Consider the following 21513-nt stretch of genomic DNA (forward strand, 5'->3'; position numbering starts at 1 on the left):
ATGTTTATGTATGTTTAAAAAAAAATCGAAACTGATTCTTCTGTTTTATGTTGATTTATCTCACTGATTGTCTGTGCAAGATAGACGTCATTTGGCTTTAAAGATTCCCTACCACTGACACATTGATGCAAGTTACTGGGAGAGCACATTCTGGAGTAGGGGAGCTTGGTAAAGATTAGTTGCTTTACTTTCAGGTCTTTGTTGTACTTAATATGAAAGAGATGACCTTGTGGTCACATTATAAATTAATAATTCCATTATGGTGATAATGAGTATAATGCTGTTTTGGTTCAATATTTGAATCATGTGTACATGGTCATGTCCTTTGCCACTGAATTTTTTTTTAACTGTTACTGATTACATGAGGTCGTCTTGCACAGAAGAAGTGAGTTTGTACCTGGCAGGCTTCATTTTATTTGGGGAATGGATTTGCAGCTGTTGTGCCTTGGTGTACCGTCTGTTTGAGGTCTGAATTTGTCTTTTAAAGGAATTACTGCTGGAGAAAAAAGCATGGTGGCATATTGTTATGTGTTCTTGATGGTTATAAGTTACTGCTCTTGTTCTATACTCTTAGTCTGAGTACTAACAGAATTTAATTGTCCCAACTCTTGTCACAGTAAATCGTAATGCAGATTAATGTGCTAGTATTTTATCTTTGCATTTATGTTGACAACTTTTAGAGTACATGTACTGCTCTTTCTATATGAAAAGCATGAGTTGCACTGAAGTTGTTTTGCGTGCTGAGCTTTTAGTGAGACCTGTATCATTTCTTTTGGATATTTACTCATTATCTGCTTTCTTTATAGCTTTACATGTGGTGCACTTAAAACATGAGGCTGAGAACACGAAGGGCTTCTCAGCATTTAAGTCCTATTCATGGAGAAAATGCTTCACGGACAAAGCGTAAATACTCAGAAACTGAAGACAACATACTGACAGATGGTGAAGATAAAACTCAAAGTAATGACACGGGCATTTTTGCTTCTATTAGGAAACTGATAAGAGGAAGCCCACCAAAGGTAAGTTGAAAACAGATTTATCATTTTATTTGAAAAATAGCAAATGCAGAAAAACAGAGATTAGCAGGTGGTAAGTCAAGTATCACTCTGTAAATTGTTGATATTAATTTTCTAAATGTGGTTCAGTATTCGCAGGGCATGTGGTTTTCTGAGCTTGTATGAAGTTTGATACAGACCAGAAGACAGCTTCTACAAGTTTAAGTTAAAACTGAGGCTGTCCATGTTGGACATCAATGTAGTTTTTATTGCACAATATGGTTGAAAATGTTTCCTTGGACTTGATCGCAGTAACATGCTGAAGATCAGAATAATGTTCATTGCCATCATGCCTTGCAAGAAACACTTAATGTGCATAAGAAAAGTGAGTGTATTATAAGTTGTTTTTTTTTGTCAGAAATGTAAAGTAAGTGTGTTTGTGTGTGTGTGTGTGTGTGTGTGTGTGTGTGTGTGTGTGTGTGTGTGTGTGTGTGTATATATATATATATATATATATATATATATAAGCGTTGTATGTTAGCTACAGACCCACGCACATTCCTAGAATGTGGGGAAGCAGAAAGGGTAAAGGTAGACATTTGGCTTCAGGATAGGTTTGTATGTATACATGGCTAAAATTTAGATGACCAGAAAAAGTTTGGAAGGCAGACTTGCAGATAATTTGAATATTGGCACAGGAGGTAAAATAATTTTGACGTGATATGAGTTTGTGAGCGTTGAAGCTTCACGCTGAGCTTAATATTCTGTGTTGGAAAATAGGAAAAATGAAAAAAAAAATCGTACTTTAGTCAATGCTAAGAAGCAGTAGTGCTGTAGTTTAAGATCATGACAGTATTCTTGCTAGAAATAAATAGTACTGAATGACTTGGTTAGGTTATAGGGAATCTTCATTATAGTGATCATTGCTGCAGTAGCCTTAGGTATATGGGTTATTTCTTGCCAAAGATACAAGAGCTGGCCTGCATAAAAGCTTCAGGGCACCTACTGCATACTCAATTACGCTGCTCAAGTTGAGCTGCCTAAAAACACGAAATATGTGCACCAAGCCCTGCCGAGCTTTCTTGCTTCAGAAGAGGGAGCTCCTGTTTGGCCTTCTAGGATTGACTGTCAGCTTGTGCTGTTCCATTGCTGTGCAGATAAGTTCCCTTTGAGGAAGAACGTCTTCTACATTTTAAATGTATTTTCTTGCTTAGGAAAGTTGTTTTTTATCTAGGAGTTTATGTTTAATGGCCTGTTGTACGACTTAACTGTATTTTTAAATGGGAACCCACATTGTTTCTTGTCCATCTAAAAGTTAAGTAGTTGAAAGACATTTTTTTCTGTGGAGAAGCTGTGTTTATTTTGCTTTTTAGGGCTGGCAAAGTTTATTAAAATGCTGTTTTACTGTGTCTTTGTTGAGGGGGATGGCTTTTAACATTTTTGAATTTTTACTGACTTGTACTGTGTGCTTTTCCAGGGACAGGGATGCCATTTTCAGCTTGACCATGGAATCAGGAAGGGACAGAAAGCTGCTCTTGTTTAAATGTCTCAGCGACTATTGATCCTTCTTATAAGGTGGTTTCTGGTAAAAGAAAAGGTGATGCCTCTCTTTCCTGAACAGATTCTTGATTATGAATGTGGACCAGAAGATGAAAGGACAGATGCAGGTTTTCTCCTCAGATTTCTGATTCAGATGAGAGCAGATAATCTGATTCTCCCTGGGGTGGTGTCTTTTTCTCTAAAACTGTTTCCAGAATGTGCCATTATTTTCAGTGGGAAAACATTGCAGTTTTTCATTCCCTCAGAAATAACTGAGTTGTTGCAAATGGAATTTGCAGACCCTTCACTCATTCTGCCACTCCTGTCATTGCAGGAAGTGTGTGTTACTACCTGCAGTTTTTTTAATAGTCAGCCTGCTGTCCTTCAGATTTTCACATTTTTCTACTTTCATCCCAAGTCTGACCTAGCAGCTGTAGTTTAGTCAATTCCATTGCTGTTAAACATTTAATTCCAATCCTACATTTATCTGTTTCTAGGCTTTTTCATTTAGGCTTCGCTTTTTGCAAGAGAATACCTCAGGATTTTTTCTCGTATCTATAATTCTCCTGATTTCCCTGACAAGACTTCACATGAAAAATGTACAATGGTATCTGAAGTCTGTTTATTTGCAGCACCAGCACTCCTTGTTTTTTTCAGGACTCCATACAAGAAGGCCTGGAAGACAGATGCCTTTTCCTTTCCTTAAACAGAAATGTTACTGCGTGCTTTCCACCCTTTCCACTGATATCCAGCATACTTCTGAAGGTTCAGAAGGAGTCCCAAAACATCATTGTGATGACTCCCTTCTGGCCCAGTCAACTGTGCTTCTCCCTTTTTTTGGAAATAGCCACAGGCAATTATCCTAGTCTTCCTCTCTGAATGGATCTACTCACAATAGAACAGGGGTGTTGATACATCCAGACACCAGTCAACTTCAGGGGACTGCTTGGATGATGGGGTTTTTATTCTCCTTAAACCTGTGTTTACTGAGTATGTGCAGCAGGTATTAATGGAGTCAAGAAAGCCTGCTTCTTGAATATTAGCAAGTGGAAAACGTTTTCTAGTTGACGCCCGCAACATAACTAGCACCCTTACAGGGCTAGTGTTTCTCTGGTTTTACAGTATGTGTTAATTACCATGGGTCCCCTCTTTGAATGCATTCTCATGTGAAAATGTTTTTGAATGGGTTTTGCACAAGACACCTCCAGAAAAATGATTGCTCCTCTTTGGGATTTTAATTTACTATTAGATAAGCTATCACTTGCTCTTTTTGTACCAGCTGATCAGGCTGTCTTGAGGTTCTTAATATGGAAGACAGTTTTACTGATTGCTCTGACCTCTTCAGATGTCTGAGTTGGGTGCTCATATGGTGAGTCAACCCTATCCCATTTCCACAGGGGCAAGACTTCTTTGAGAACTAATTCTCTTTTGACTAAAGTGGTGTTTGAGTTTTCTTTAAGCCAAATTACCATCTCCCCATTTTCTTTTCTTATTCCAAAATTGAGGGAAAAAGGATACTCCAATCCTTGGATTCCCACAGACAACTCTGGTGCCATCTTTAAAGAACTAAATCTTCCAGAGCCTTGAAGCAGTTTTTCATTTCTTGTGAGGATAAAAAGAAGGGACAGTCTTTCAAAACCAATTGTTTCCAAATAGTTGTCAAAGGCTATTGCCTCTTGCTGTACTGACCACAACAAACTCTTTCAGGCATGGTCAAGGCCTTGGTTTCATATATGGCTTTTTAGAAAGAGTTTTATTCTAGAAGCTGCAACTTGGTCCTCTCTACATGTTGTTCTTCTTTCGGCTTTTCACGGTTAGGGATCGCCACAGTGAAACTCCGGTCTGCTAATGATTGGCAGTAGATTTTTTACGGGTGCCGAGGTGCCAGCTCGATGCCTAACCAGTTGGTTATTAAACAAATAAAAAAATTAAAATTATTTCATTAAGCAACCAAATAAACATTCTTTACAAGGGTGCAAGTCTTTTGTTTAACACAATGTTATATTGCTTCCAATGAAAATGCCAAAACAATGTACACTTCAGTAGTATTCTAATCAAAAATAACTTGTTTATTCTGTCATATTTACACATCCCATTTACAGTAACCACAGCAGCTACAAAATTCGGCACATCGTTTCAAATCTAGATTTTTTACAAGTTCACCTACGTATTCTCAACCCAACCTGCAAAATGGTATTGTGTTTTACCCACATAAAAGGACAAAACCAACAAATTGGGTGTATGATGTAAAAGGATACAGCCCTAACACATATATAACAAGTTTAAGAAGTAATAACAAATAGGTGGACACAAAACAACCAATACCAAATCACCAATGGGGAGAGTTAGACCTATTTGATGAACTCCCAAAAAAAAAACGTACCTTGAAAGCAAATTGAACCCAAAATGCTTGACAAACACTGACATGCCACATATCCCAAAATTGTTAAAAGTAATATTAGGAGAATCAAAAAAAAAAATGAAGTAAATCGGTCAAGTTCCAGCACCCCCCCCCCCCCCCAACAGTGGAAATAAGGTACCTTTGTTTGCACCTGGAGAGTAAAATGTCAATATTGGAAAGACTGGTCAATAAGACCACGAGAAAGGGGACTGATTATAAAAAACACTACAAATGTGAGGAATGTTGATTAGTTTTCACACCATATACCACCTAAACAGCTTTCTGAGCAACTATTTTATGTCATGTGATCAGCTTGAGATGCTCTTCCTGTCTACTACATTTATCAGACGTTTAACAGTCTTAAAAATCTTCGCAAATAAACATATCTGTAGTGTCCCCGTTCTCCAGTAAACCCAGACATTCATTATCAGTTCCAAATAAACAAGCACCCACACAGATGCATATCTCTGTAGTATCACAGGTGAAAAACAGACACCTAGCCTTCCACTATGCCCTATTAAGCTAGAATCACAAATCTCTGTATTTTATTACAAATCTTCACAGTATAATCAAAATAAATATAAAGCTGTTACAGATATTTGCAAAGAGTTAAGTAGCACTGCATCTAAAAAAAAATGATAAAACAGAAAAATTTCACAGGGCACACAAAACTCATATCCTTGCTCAAATTACTGAAAAACTGCTTATGAATTGTGCATGGTGTACTAATAAACCAAGTCAGAAGAGGACACAATTAGAAAGAAACAGAACTTCTGTGTAAGAGAGATACTGTGCACCGAGGTCTAGAAATCTAATCCAAGTCGACACAAACTGACAATCTACATGGTCAAATAAATGCATTTCATTATGTGCCGCATACCTTACTGAAAATTAATCTACGCTAATACTTCCACATTCTTCGGAAAGAATCACAACTGAAGCTCCCCTGAAAACCAAGAACATTTCATGGCAGGTGTCTTCACCAGAAAAAAAATCGAGACTACAAGTGCCCCGTTAAAACACCACAACTTACATAAACTAAACACTGACTGTAAACAGATGCACAGCAATGAACACTTCAAGTTTGCATTTTGGGAAAAACAAATACTGGCAAACTACCTGGAGGAAATCGTCCAAATATCAAAACTCAATCCTTAGTAAACACTCGAAAGTCAATTAAAAGACAACGTACCACCAACAATCAATGCGTACAGGTAGGAAGAGACACCCCCCCCCCCTCAAAAAATAAACATTTTGCATAAACCTCCTCCTGGCCTTTATTAAGATCCATGAGGGACACATTTTTTTAAATGATTAAGACATTATAACAGCATCCATAACCAAACAATTCCTATCAATATGAAATGTATCCACGATCTTCCTCCACTGCTAATTCAATCAAGACATTTAATTTGGCAGCTAAAGTCGAGCCCCCCCCCCAACCAGACTTGTTTATTTTCCTGGTCTCCAAGTCACATTGACTTAATGTTGTTATAACACCTTCTACACAATCCAGCCACCAGTCTGGTCATTATACACAAAACAATTGCCTGGTCTAAAAACACTATAATACTTCCCTATACTGCAACTAACAGGACCTACGTGGAACAGCACCCACTACCGTGCCTCCTCCTGCTACCGCTTCCAAGTTCCACCACAGCCGCCAGTCTGCTTGCTCTTCAGGAGGTGGGACGTTTGCAACTCAGATGTATATCGCTGTTTACAAGCAATGCCCAAATATTTGGTCCTATGTACATACTTTTGTAAATCACTTTAACCTTGATTCCATTCTCTGTGTAGATCATGCTTTGCAAGGACCATTTTCCAGAACCTCTTTTTCAGAACCTCCTGAACTCTTCTTCCATCTCCCAAATATAGTAAGCTATGTTACGCCATCCATATAGCTAAGGCTACTGCAGCAGTGATCAATATGGTGAACATAGTACTGCTGTGTACGTAAACTTAACCATGGCAGTAGATGTTTGAATGATCATTGCTTCAGTAGCTGCCCCCTTCACTCCATCTCTCTTGTTTTTTGTTGTGTTTATGTCAGGGTGTGGTTAGTTATTTTGTTTGTTACAAGCATTGGCCTTTCAGGGCTCAGCATCCGTTTTTCTGTTGGCAGGAAAGTTCTAAAGGGCTTGGGGCCCAAACTTGTGTTTTAGTCAGCTTTGGACACGTGGAAAGTCCCCAGAAGCCTGGAACCCCAGAGTCCTAAGTTTGTCTGTGTCCGATGCAAAGACTTGGCCTTCTTCATCTCTGTCTCTGAGCCAATTGATGCTGACTTTGTCTTAGCCGAAGTGTTGGTACTGAATTTGCGGGGGGGGGGGCGGCGGTTCGAATCAGATGTCCTTGAAGCCATCCTTTCCTTTCAAAGCCTTAGCATATAGGGCAGCTTGACTCCAACTTCTGCGTCAATTCATGGTGTTGCTCTAATCTGGCCTGGGCAGTTGTCTTCAGCTCCTACCAGAATGACCCTTGCTTCTCCTTTGTCTTCTGCCTTCGAGGTAGTAGAGAGAGCTTTTTCCACCACTGTGGGTAAGACTTGCTTGATTCCCTCAGGTCCACCCCTTTCTTAATTATCTGGCTTAGTCCCAGAGTCTCTACATCCTGTCACATCATTACAGCCTGCAACTACAAGCCTTGACAGAGTCTTCATTCAGGACTCTGCTAACACATTCAAGTCCTGTCTGGGGTATCCCACTGGGGAGTCCCCCTGGAAATGTACATGCAAGAGGAGGCACTTGTACCTTGCACATAAATCCCTGAGAGAAGACACTGACTTCTGTGAGAAGGGTTCCTTAGATTATCCCTGGAGGATGTCCAGTGTTGTACTTGAACTTTTGAGACAGAAAGGTTGTTAGTCCGTTGATCTACCTTCCCAAGAGGAGTGTTTTTCTTGAGGCTTTCAGAGCTAGCTCCGCTACGTGCAGAGTAGCCCCCCCCCCGGCGGACAAGATTGTGTACCCTCCATCTCCGGATGTCAAGGAGCCAGTTCCCAAAGGACCTGGTAAATGGCTGATTTCTGCAAAAGTTCAGACCCATTGAAGTAAGTAAATGCGTTGGTGGCAGCAGTGACCACCAAGAAAGTACTTGCTGACAAAGTTCTGCTATCTATCCACCCAGAGAGTCCAGGGTGTTGGGCAGGTTTGGGAAGAGTATTTATGCATCGATGATCTTTGCTCTCTTGTCACTGAACCATTTGGCACATGTCACAAGAGAGACTTGATCAAGGAGTTTTCCAATGCCCTTTTGGGGTCCATGTTGACTGAGGACAAGGAGGTTTCTTCTCAGCTGGCCACCCTACAGTCACTATTAAATGCCTATATAAGGCTCATTTCCCACACCTTAAAAGGTGCTTTGAGAGCAGTCGGTTTTAGAGTTGCTGTGAGACGGCACACCAGGGTGTACTTCTGCAGTTTTGCGCAACTTTTCATGCACTCATTCATCAATTCTCCCTTTCATGGATCTACTTTTTGGCCACATGGTTAAAAAAAAAAAAAAGCTTCATGTAGGAGTGAACAAGATGGGAAGACCTCATCTGCCATGGGGATATGTTTTTATACACTTCAAAGGACCTTTCCCAAAATTGGAGCAGTGGAAGGCAAACGTGGTTCTGGAAGTTGCAAGGCATGTGGTGACAAGTTCCTTGTGATGGTGGTGGGGGATTTCCAATGACAGATGATACCCTCATGGCAGAGGTGTCCTGCAAAACCAGTGTTTCAGAAGTCCCATCTCTGAGTGAGAAGCCCTGCCAGCACTCCTGAAATGTTGCCTGACAGCCAAACTCTGGAGGCAGTCAGGGGTACTCGTTATACACCCGCAAACTTGGACAGTCATCACCAAAGACATTTGGGTGCTGGGTATTATTTCCAGAGGCTATTGCATACTCTTTTCCCTTCATTCCCCCCAATCAGTCTGCAAAACTTCCAGTTGTTCCGCTCAGTCAGGGGAAAGCAGCAGCTCCAGAAATAGAAAAACTTATGTCCAAAAGAGTCATGTATGTGGTCTCCCGCTGATCAACAAGGATTTGTGAGTCAAGTTTCTTTTTTGTGCCAAAGAAAAATATGGCCCTAGGGCCTACCTTGGCTCTCAGCAGTATAAACCAGTATGTCAAATGTTCCAAGTTCTGAAAGGTTAAGTTTAAGTCCATTCTGCTGATGTTCTTCGTGCTTCACTGTTGCAGTCATTACATTTGGGGTAATCTACTGGCAGGTTGCCCTCAGTTGGCCTGAATAACAAAGTCTTGGGTCCTGTGTCGGTTGCCGTCTTCTCTTCCATGACGTCAGGTCGTCGGGGGTATAAAACATGCAGCCGACAACATTTTAATAGTCTTTCTTGCCGCGTGATGCCCGAAGCAGAAGCTGTTCGCAAGTGCTGGTTGGCCGACTTCTGAAATTTTCGTTTTCAAGTTTCAGAACCGAAGTCTTCAAACTAAAGCTAAGTACCCCGTTGGGAAGCTTTTTCTTGCTCCTTACCGATGTCAGTAAAAGTTAATAATTGCATTACTTGTGGGAAGCAAATACCTCATAAGGATTTTCATTTGTACTGTATTCCTTGCCTAGGCCCTGATCACAATGTGCCTTGCTGTTAGTTTTGTGCTTAATCAACGCACTATTCAGTGTCGGTGTATTTTTGCTTCTAAATATTTTGGTTCAAGATTTAACTACCCTGAAATGTCGTCGGTTAGCAATCCGACTACTGGAGTTCACAAAAAAACGCAAGGAAAAAGACAGACCATCGAGGTCCAAAACTGACGATGAAGCTTCTCCTAAGCCAGTCGCCGGTTCGCCGGTACTCACTGAGGTGCTTTCGCAGCTCCTGATACCCGTTATTTTGAGTCTCAGGCCTCTACTGAGACCCATTCGGAGTCCGGTATGCCGCGAGATTTGCAAAGTATTGAACCCGCGGATATCACTCCCTTTGATGGGTCCGGAGCCGCTGAGCAGGCACCGGCTTCTGAGAGTGTTTTCAGGCCTCAACATTTTTATATTAACTCGACACCATCAAGGTCAAAAACAACTTCTATGTCTAAAAAACCAATGCGTGAGCCACGTGCTCAGGCCCCTATGCCTAAAAGACAAATGATCAAAATGGCTGAGGATTTAATTACCTTGATCAGGGGTTCCCAACCCCCCCCAAGAGTCCTGGGCAAGGCACTGATTATGGATCTTCAGATCAGGTTTCCATTTCTTCTGATTTCTCTTCTGATCAGGAATATTGTATTTCACCTAATGAGGATTCTGATGCAGAGGGAATCCATCCCATCTGCATCTCCTCCTGAGGGATTCCTCTTTTGGAGAGACTTTGCATACTTTAAGGGAACATTTTCACTGGGAGAGTCAGGACTTCTCTGAATCAAAAAAGAGGATTAGGGATATCCTTCTTCCTCAGCATAGGCCTTTGGCAATACCTCCCGTATTAGACATTATTGTTGGTGTTCTTGGAATCAAGCATGGCTCCTGATTCCCTGCCTCCGGCTCCTAGTAAGCCAGACAGATGTTACAGGGTTCCTGACTTCCACAAATTTCTTTTCAAAAATCCTGCTGCTGATCCTGAGACTATTTCTCAGGGTCCCAAGGGTGTTGAGGCTTTTTCAGCTAAAAATCCTACCCTTTCTGATGGAGATTCCAGGGCGCTGGATAGATGGGGTAAAAAGGTTTATACGTCTGCAACCTTGGCAATCAGGGCTTTAAACTGCCAGTTTCATATGCTTAAATATCAACATCATGTTATGGGCTTACTGAAACAGAAAATTATGCTGATTTCTAATTGTGTGGAAAATAAAGTTGCAGGATTTATTGCATTCAGCAGAACAGGTTGGAAAGCATACTTTGCAATGTGGTTTTGATTCCTTGGGGGCCTCTTGCAGGGCCACCGTAACTGGATCTGTAGTAAGAAGGCATGCCTGGCTCAAGTAGCAAAATCTGCCTGATCATGTTAAAGCTAAATTGTTGGATGCCCCTTTACAGCATGATAGTCTGTTTGGTAATAAGGCAGAAGAGGTTTTAAAGAAAATGGAAGACAAAGCTAAATCTATGCAAAAAGTAAAAGATATTTTGCAGGTGCAGCCACCCAGGTTCAGTAGGCACTGGCCTACTAAGAACTGGTCCTTTCCTGTGTCCAGCAGAGCTACTCAGGGCAAACCCAGGCACTGAAAAGGCTCCAGATATCAATCACAGGGATCTTGCAGGTCAAAGCAATGGGGTGCCTCCACCTCCAAATCTGGAGGTAACAAAGCACAACCCTACAGTAAGCAGTCTTAATGACTTTCCTGAACCATCTCCAAGCACTTATCTTTTAGCAGCCCCCTTGGGGGGGGGGGGAACTAGCACTTCATGCTCAAAATTGGCTGTTAATTACCCAGGACAAGAGGGCATTAAACATAGTATCCTAGTGGTACAGCTTTCATTTCCATACTTTGCCAATTCCAAACTGATAGCCAGATCTGCCACAAAACCAGTGGGCAGCGGCCCATAAACAAGTCATGTCCCTCATGGATATGGGGGCTATTCAACTGGTACCAGAAAAAGACAAGGATTTTATTCAAGACTTTTCCAGGTACCCAGAAAAGACAAGTCATGGCGTCCAATACTGGACTTATCGATTCTGAACACGTTCCTGGACATTCCAAAATTCAAAATGCTGACTTTACAACAGCTACTGCCTATGCTAGGCAAGAATGCCTGGTTAGTAACCCTAGACTTAAGAGGCATACCTGCATATCCCAATAAGGGAATCTTGCAGAAGATACCTTTGCTTCAAAGCAGGTTTTTTGCATTACCAATTCTCTGCACTGCCCTTTGGCTTATCTACTGCACCCAGTGTCTTTACAAAGTGCCTGGCACCAGTAATTGCATTCTGCAGACAAAGAAGCATTCAAATTTATCCTTATCTGGACGGTTGTCTCATTCAGGCAGAGGGCAAGGACACTCTTCTTCAACATCTGGCGTTTGTAAAATTGCTTCTAGCATGCCTAGGGTACACCATAAACAAAAATAAATCACAACTGGTACCCTCTCAAATAATTACATTACTGGGTGCAAGCTTGAATACAACTGCCCAGATGGCTTACCTCACGCCAGACAAACAAATGCAATTGACAACATATTTCAAACAAATGGCAACAAAAACCCAGTTATCTGCAAGACAAATTCTGCAGGCTTTGGGGTTCGTGGCATCCTGCATTCTACTAATTCCATATGCGAGACTGCATATGAGGAAACTTCACTGGTATCTAAAAAGTTTGTCAACATTGTCACAGCCTGGAAACAATGATTCCTCTCATTACCTGCCTACAACAAGAGTTTCTTTGGTGGGCAGAGACATGTCACCAAAACAAGGGACTGTCATTCATTCTACCCCCTGCCACTCAAACCCTAACTACAGATGCATCAGACTATGCATGGGGGGCTCACCTGGCAGGCAAGTGCATTCAGGGCAAATGGAACCCAAATCAAATGTGCCTACATATCAGTCAAAAAGAAATGTTAGCTGTACAGAATGCTCTGACAGCCTTCAAGGACTACATTCTTCCAGGACAACTAATGGTAAAGATGGACAGTACCACGGTTATGTGGCGCACAAACAAGCAGGGGGGGGTACACATTCCTACCCCTCTCTGCAGACTAGCCATGGCATTGTGGAATACAGCCTTGAGCTACCAAGTGCACCTACAAGCTCAATTCCTGCCAGTAAAAAGTGAATACAGTGCAGACGGACTAAGCAGAAATGTCATGGACCCACACAAGTGGAAACTGGAACCACGGATTTTCAACATGTTGACAAGCAAATGGAGGAGCCCAGACATAGATCTATTTGCCTCCCCCAGAACTACCAGTTGGACAAGTTTTGCACAAAGACTCCCCACAAAAAAACCTGGAAAGTGGATGCTCTGTCCTTCAGCTGGAAAAACCTGTCTACGCCTTTCCCCCTTTGCCTCTGCTCTCCAAAGTTCTGCTAAAAGTCAAACAGGACAAACCAAGAATGATATTTATTGCTCCAGACTGGCCACGCCAACACTGGTACCCACTCCTGCGCAGTCTGTCACAAATATCTCCATGGCACCTGCCTCAGACACCTTCCTTGTTGTCTCAGCAGGAGAACCAAATTCTGCACCCTCAGCTTCCAAGATTGAACCTTGCAGCCTGGCTAATCACTTAAATTCACCCTTAGCATCCCTCAGCAGACCTGTGATGGATATCATTTTGGAGGCGAGAAGACCTAGTACTAGAAAATCTTATGCTGACAAATGGAAAAGATTCTGTGCCTGGAACCAATCTTTAGGGATGAGCACAGCAGCGCCCAATTTACCTCAGATTTTGCAATACTTAACTGAGATGCTTCACAAGGGCCTGTCTTTTTCCTCTATTAAAATCCATGCCTCTGCTATTTCAGGTCACTGTAACACAGAACCACCCCTCTTTTCTCATCCCTTGCTGAAGCAGTGTTTCAGAGAGGCAAATAACTGGAGACCACCCAGGAGAGCCCCTACCCCTGCCTGGGACTTCAGCTTTGTTTTGGAATACCTCCTTTCGAGCCAGCTGCTACTGCAGCCTTAAAATTTCTTTCTTGGAAAACAGCCTTTCTTTTAACAATCACTTCAGCTAGAAGCATATCTGAATTAGAGGTCCTTATGGTAGTGGAGCCTTTCATCATCTTTCATGCGGACAGGGTATCTCTGAGGACCAATCCATCCTTCGTGCCCAAGGTGGTTTCCAGTGTGCCTCTTAATCAGTCCATTCATTTGCCAACCTTATTTTCCAATCCACAGAACAAAGGGGAATGGATTCTGCATTCCTTGGATGTGCACAGACAACTTAGATTCTACATGGACAGAACTAAATTTCGAAGAAAATCTGAACAATTGTTAGTAGTATTTGCTGCTGGGGCAGAGGGGAAGGCGATTTCAAAACAAACCATTTCTAAATGGATAAGCCATTGCTCTCATTTCTGCTGTAAGCACCATGGAAATCCTATCCCCCAGGGGATCGGATCTCACCCCACCAGGGCTGCATCTACTTCTGCAGCCTTTCTCAAAGGGTTTCCTACCAGGGCTATTTTAGAAGCTGCTACCTGGAGTTCTGTACATACTTTCATCAAGCATTATCATTTACCAATTTTCTGTAACTCCAGAGCTGGCTTTGCCACTGCTGTGTTGCAGGGCCTTATAGCTGGTCCTAATGCTGTATAAATTCCTCCTTCCAACCATAGCTTTGGGAATCTACCCAAATGTAATGACTGCAACAGTAAAACACTAAGAACATAGTACAGTTGTGTACACTTACCATAAATGTAGATGTTCGAGTGTCTTCGCTGTTGCAGTCCTGGTTACCCTCCCTCCAGCCCCCTGTTTTTCTCTGTCTATATCTCTACTTTTTTTTACTATGCTTAAAAGCCTTTTTGGTGTATTTGCTTTTGGTTGGAGGTATATTTTTGTTTTTTTAATTTTATTTGCTCTCCATTTGGGGGTGCACCTGGCATCTGGGGCAAGAAAAACTGATGTAATGGCGTCGGCTGCATGTTTTATACCCCTGACAACCTGACGTCATGGAAAAAGGGACAGCAACCGACGCAGGACCCAAGACTTTGTTAATCAGGCCGACTGAGGGCAACCTGCCAGCAGATTACCCAAATGTAATGACTACAACAGTGAATACACTCTAACATCTACATTTATGTTAAGTGTACACAACTGTACTTTCATGACACCCTGGTCCAGAGCGAGAAGGACGGGAAGACTCTGCCGTCGGAGTCCGCTTCTTTAGCCCTCAAAGATCATTTTCTAGGAATCAGAGAGGGAAAAGATGTGGTTCTGAAAATCTCAGTTTTCCAGGGACACTCGGGACAACTCGTCCTCTAGAGGCAGAGGGGGACAAGACAGATGCCACCCCAGAGGCAGAGAGGGGCCCGAGGAACTTTGGGTCTGGGGTGACCTTCTCGGACAGACCCGCTCAGCAACCCTGAGGGGTTGCCTGACTGTCCTATTCTGGAGACAATCGGGGGAAGATTGTCATTGCACCTAATGGCTTGGGTTTCCATTACGATGGACCGTTGGGTGCCCCAAATTATATCTAGAGGCTACTCCATCCCGTTCGTTGCCCCACCTATCCAGCCAAAGCATTTCCTGGATGTTCCACCTGCTCAAAGGGAGGCAGCAGTGCACAAAGTTTCAAAGCTGCTTCACAACTGGGCCATAGAACTGTTCCCCCAGATCAGTCTGGATTAGATGTTTACTCCAGGGTATTTTTGGTGCCAAAAAAGACTGGGTACCTCAGGCCCATATTGGACCTGTCAGCCCTGAACCTGACTGTAGCCAAGCAGAAATTCCAGATGGTCACCTTGCAGTCTATTCTACCTTACCTCCGAGAATGCGACTGGCTGAGCTCGATAGACCTCCAGGACGCTTACTACCATATCAAAATTTGCAGAAGCTCCAGGAGATTCCTTTGCTTCTGGCTGGGAGCCAGTCATTTCCAGTTCAGAGCCCTACCCTTGGGTCTCACCACAGCCCCCAGTGTGTTTACCAAGGTTTTGGCAGTCGTAGTGGCTCACCTTAGACTTCTGAAAATTCAGATATTTCCTTACCTAGACGATTGGCTCCTCGCTGCTGTCACCATGCATCTACTTTGCATGGCCAGAGACTCCTTCCTGCATCTTGCAGTCAGTCTAGGGATTACCATCAACATCTCAATCCCGCTTGAACCCGACACAGACCTTGGAATTTATAGGGGCATGGCTGGACACTCTACTATTGCAAGTTTTTCTCACTCGGGGCAGGGTCCAGAACCTGCGGGCTCATGTGTCAGTGATCCTCGGCCCCAGGACGCCAACGGCGATCAATGTTCTCCGAGCCCTAGGCTCCATGGCCGCAGCAATCTTAATCCTTCCCTGTGCGCGCCTTCACATGAGGGTGCTTCAGTGGACCCTGGCAGTTCAGTGGTCTTGGTTAGACCTCCCCATGGACTGTCCAATACGAATCAGCAGAGCCTTCAAGATTTCTCTTATCTGGCGGCTCCAATCGCCGGAAATCTTAGCAGGTCATCCGTTCATAACACCCCCAGCCTAAGCCACAGTGACCACAGACGCCTCCCAGCTCGGGTGGGGGTGGGCCCTTTTTGGGGAGGAATGTCCAAGGCACGTGGTCCCAGAGACCTGATTGCATATCAGTGTTCTGGAGATGAGGGCAGTGCTTCTAGCGTTGCAAGCCATCCACGCTGTTCTTCCCCCGGGGACGTTTGCAGTTAAGTCAGACAACATCTCTGTTACCAGTCTGTTTCTGATTGCAACGCACATCCCGGAATGCCCTAACATTTTAGCAGACAGACCGAGTCAGGCTATTCTAATGCCATACGAGTGGTCTCTGAAACGGTCAGTAGTGGAGGAGATCTTCCTTGCGTGGTCACCCTTGCTGTAATCTCTTCGCATCTCCTTCCAACGTGAAGTGCAACGAGTTCTTCGCTCTGATCCTCCCTCACCAGGGGACTCCCCCAGAGACGCTCTCGTCCATGCTTAGCTTCCCGGGTTACTTTATACTTATCCCCCGTTACCTCTCATTCCAAAGTTTCTTCAGAAAGCTTGCCGACTGGGGTGCAAAGTGATCTTCATTGCCCAGTTCTGGCCTCGTCAGGTGTGGTTCCCTTTCCTTGGTCTCATGCTCTAACTCCTGCACGGATTCTGGATCCCTGCCCGAATCTCATCTCTCATTCCTAGGGCATCAGTTCACCCGATCTGGGCAGCCTCAAGCTGACTGCTTGGTTGCTCCATTTCCCTTTATTGCTAGGACTTTTGGTCTGTCATCTTCAGTAAAGAACATTTTGGTGGCATCCCACAAAGCGTCCACTAGGAAGGTTTATCGCAGCAAATGGAAACTCTTCTCAGAGGAAACTAGATCCATTTACAGCCCTGGTTCCTGCAGTGTTGGTGTTTTTGTCCTATATTTTCCAACAAGGGGCTAGTTCCTCTACGGTGAAAGTACAACTGTCAGCCATATCTAATTTTCATGTCTGTGTAAATCTGAATGCTCTGGCCTCTTTGAGATTGTGTAAAGCTTTTCTGAAAGGTACTTTTCTTTTACGTCCCCCGGTTAAAGATTCTGTCCCTTCTTGGGACTTTACCCTAGTTCTACAGGCATTAGTGGCTCACCCATTCGAACCAACAGCGTCAGTAGATTTGAAATTCCTGTCCTGGAAAACGGCTTTTCTAGTGGCCATTACTTTGGCCAGAAGGGTTTCTGAGATCCAAGCTTTGTCTGCCGTGCCCCCTTACTTGATCTTTCATAAAGACAGGCTTTCGCTCAGCACGAACCCTTCTTTCTTACCGAAAGTTGCTTCTGAAACGAATATTAACCAGATGATTAATCTGCCTGTGTTCTTTCCAAATTTCCAGAACAAGGGTGAATATAAGCTGCATTTGCTAGATGTTCATAGACAGCTTCGTTTCTATTTACATAGGACTAAACAATTTCGTAAGTCTGACCACTTATTCGTGTCCTTTTCCAGACCCTTTTTGGACAAGGCCATTTCCAAAGTCTCCTTAGCTAGATGGATTACACAATGTATACTGCAAGTCTATAAGGATAAAGGTCTGTCCCCACCTAGTCCTATTAAAGCTCATTCTACCAGATCTATGGTAACTTCTGCTGCCTTTTGGTCTAGGGTTTCTCTGGATGATATCTGTGCAGCAGCATCCCGGGCAAGGTCACATACATTTATTTCCAATAAGTTGGATTTGATCTCTAGAAGGAGAGCATCCTTTGGCTCTGCGGTGCTCAGGAATATCCTTCCATGAGGGCCTCCCAGGAGTTTTGGTAGCTGGGGACTCTGTCCCACAGGTTGCAGATAAATGAAGTATACTACTTCAGATAAAGAAGTTATGTACTTACCATAACATTCCATCTCAGTAGTTATACTTCATTTTCTGCAACCGTCCCACCCTCCTTCCCCCGAACCTATTCTAGGGTAGTGTTGTTATTGATTTCCTAATGGTTTGAATAGTGGCAAACTCGATCTGAGGGAAGGTAGGAGATATGAGGGATTATGGTTAAGTGGAGGAGCTTGGAGCAGATGCTTTCAAAAATGTTGCCGTATCGGATCCGATATGGGTCCGAATACCCACAGGTTGCAGAAAATGAAGTATAACTACTCAGATGGAACGTTATGGTGAGTACATAACTTTTTTTTTTGAGTTTCCGATCCAAAGTCTTCAGCTAAGCTAAGTACCCCATTGGGAATCCTTTTTCTTGCTCTAAACCAATGTCAGTAAAAGTTAACAATTGTATTTCTTGTGGAAAACAAATACCTCATAAAGATTTTCATTTGTACTGCATTCCTTGCTTAGGCCCAGACCACGACGTACATCGCTGTCGGTTTTGTGCCTTATTCAAACCTCATACTATTCGTCGTCTGTTCATTTACCCATCTAAATATTTTGATACTCTGTTCAATTATCCAGAAATGGCTTCGGTAAGCCATCCGATTGCCAACATTCCGAAAAAACGCAAAGATAAAGACAGAGACAGACCGCATAGGTCCAAAACTGCAGACAACGCTTCTCCTAAGCTAGTTGCCATTTCACTGGTACTCAGTGAGGCACTTTCGCAGCCCCTGATATCCACTACTTCAGATTCGCAGGCCTCTACTGAGACCCGTTTGGAGTCCGATATGCCGTGAGAAGCTGCTTTGACTGTGGAACCTGTGGATGTCTCTACCTTGGATGGGTCCGGAGCCGCTGTGCAGGCACCGGCTTCTGAGGGTGTATTCAGGCCTACTGACTTGCATATTAAACCAATGCCATCTTCTTCAAGGCCTAAAATTTGATTCATGCCTAGAAAACTGACGCCAGACTGTATGGTCAGGCCCCTATGTCTAAAAAACAAATAAGAATGGCTGAAGACCTTATTACTCTAATCAGGGGAAGCCACCCTTCCCCCTCTAAGAGACTAAGACTGTTTTTCCTTCTGATCAGGGTTATGAAACTTCTGTTTTCTCTGATGACCAGGATTTACCCTTATCTACATATGAGGATTCTGATGCAGAGGACTCCATTCCCTTTGCTTCCCCTCCAGAGAATTTATCTTTTTGTCAAACCTTGTATACTCTTAGGGAGCATTTCTGCTGGGAAAGCCAGGATTACTGTGACTCCAAAAAGAGGCTTAGGGGAATTTGGCTTAGGGGCATTCTTACTTCTACCTTCAACACAAGGCTTTAGCTATCCCTCCTGTACTGGACATTGTAGATGATGCCTTCTCAGAATCTGGCCTGGCCCCTGACTCTCTACCTCCTGCTCCCAGAAAACCTGATAGGTATTACAGGGTACCTGACTCTCAAGTTCCTCTTTAAAAATCCTCCTGTGGATCCTGAGACCATTTCACAGGGATCCAAGGGCATTAAGGCTACTACTGCCAAAAATCCTACCCCCTCTGATATAGATTCCAGGGCGCTGGATAGATTGGCTAAGAAGGTATACTGCAACCTTGGCCATAAAGGCCTTAAACTGCCAGTTACATATGTTAAAGTATCAGCAGTATATTATTGGATTGCTTAAACAGAAAAAGATGTTGATTCCTGACTGTGCTGAAAATAAAGATTTACAGGATTTAATGCATTCTGCTGAACAAGTTGGAAAACATACTTTGCAGTTTGGTTTTGATTCATTTGAGGCATCTTGCGGGGCTGCTGTCACTGGGTCTGTAGTTAGATGGCATGCTTGGCTTAAGGAGCAATCTTTGCCAGATCATGTTAAAGCTAAATTACTGGATGCTCCCTTAAACCAAGACCGCCTGTTTGGCAACACAGCACAAGAAGTACTAAGATGGCGGAAAAAGCTAAGTCTATGCAAACTGTTAAAGATTTCCTGCAAGTACAGCCTCCCAGATTTAGTAGGCATTAGCCCTGTAAGAATCGGGCATTTCCTGCCTCTTCCAGGCCTTCTCAGTCCAAACCCAGAACCAGCAGAACACCCAGGCTTCAGTCCCAAGGTACTCGTAGGCCTAAGCAGTGGGGGGGGGGGGGGGGCTACCACTTCCAAAGCTGGGAGTAGTAAGACTCCCCCTATGGTAAACTGTCTCAATGACTTAACTTTTAATCTTCCAAGCCCTGCTCAACTGACTGTTCCTTTAGGGGGAAAGATTGCCCTGCATGCAAAAGGTTGGGAACTCATTACCCAGGACAAATGGGTTTTAAATAGTTTCCCAAGAATACAGATTTCACTTCCACTCCCTACCAGCCCCAAGTGGTTTGCCAGACCTACCCCCAGATCAGTGGGCAGAGGCTCAAAAGCAAATTCTCTCTCTTTTAAGCATCAGAGCTATTCAACCTGTCCCAGAAGAAGAATGGGAGCAAAGTTTCTACTCAAGACTTTTCCTGGTACCCAGAAAAGACCATTCCTGGCGTTCTATCCTGGACCTGTCTGTCCTAAACGCATTTTTGGTAATCCCAAAATTCAAGATGCTAACTCTTCATCAGCTGCTTCCCATGCTAGGCAAAGATACCTGGTTGGCAACACTGGATTTAAAGGAAGCCTACCTGCACATCCCAATAAGGGAATCTTGCAGAAGATAACTATGCTTCAGAGCAGCTACAGGCACTATCAGTTCTCTGCCCTGCCCTTTGGCTTGTCTACTGCGACCAGAGTATTCACAAAGTGCCTAACTCCAGTCATTGCCTTTTGCAGGCAAAGAAATATTCAAATTTACCCATACCTGGACGATTGTTTAATTCCTACAGAAAGCCAGGACATACTATTAAATCATCTGGCATTTGTAAAGAAATTGCTAACATCTCTGGGGTACACCATAAACGAAAAGAAACCACATCTTGTACCCTGCCAACAAATTGTATTCCTGGGAGCAAGCTTGAATACAACTTCCCGGATGGCCTACCTCACGCCAGAGAAACAAGTTCATTTGACAGTCTACTTCAGACTACTGGCCACAAAGACCCAGCTATATGCAAGGAAAATGCTGCAAGCCCTGGGATTCATAGCCTCTTGCATTCCACTAATTCCATATGCAAGACTGCATATGAGGAAACTACAATGGTATCTAAAAAGCCTATGGTGTCAACATTCTCAGGATCTAGAGTCAATGTTTCCTATCATACCTTGTCTACAGGTAGAGATCCTTTGGTGGGCAGAGGTCTGCCACCAGAACAAGGGACTGCCATTCACTCTACCCCCTGCCACCCAAACCCTAACAGACACATCAGATTATGCTTGGGGGGCTCACTTGGCAGGGCAGTGCATTCAGAGCAAATGGAGCCCAAATCAAATGCACCTGCATATCAATCAAAAAGAAATGTTAGCTGTACAGAATGCTTTGACAGCCTTCAAGGACCACATTCTTCCAGGACTATTATTGGTAAAGATGGACAACACCACTGTTATGTGGTACATAAGCAGGGGGGAACCCACTCGTACCCTCTCTGCAGACTAGCCATGGCTCTGTGGAACACAGCCTTGAGCAACCAAGTGCACCTATAGGCTCAATTCCTGCCAGGAAAGCTAAATACACTGGCAGACGACCTAAGCAGAAATCTCATGGACCCACATGAGTGGAAACTGGAACCAAAGATATTCAAC

General features: G+C 43.4%; 1 protein-coding gene across 1 annotated transcript in view; it reads left to right on the top strand.

Annotated features, from left to right (window-relative positions):
• CTDSPL2 (CTD small phosphatase like 2) overlaps window positions 1-21513 on the top strand; it is a gene marked incomplete in the record, with an annotated part of 2284573 nt that overhangs the window by 294075 nt on the left and 1968985 nt on the right. The window contains 1 exon segment of the mRNA XM_044078258.1: window positions 807-1019. Within this exon segment, the coding sequence (XP_043934193.1) occupies window positions 831-1019 (189 nt within the window).

The sequence above is a fragment of the Protopterus annectens genome, chromosome 7.part0, assembly GCF_019279795.1.
Source record: "Protopterus annectens isolate FY-2018-M chromosome 7.part0, PAN1.0, whole genome shotgun sequence".
NCBI lineage: Eukaryota > Metazoa > Chordata > Ceratodontiformes > Protopteridae > Protopterus > Protopterus annectens.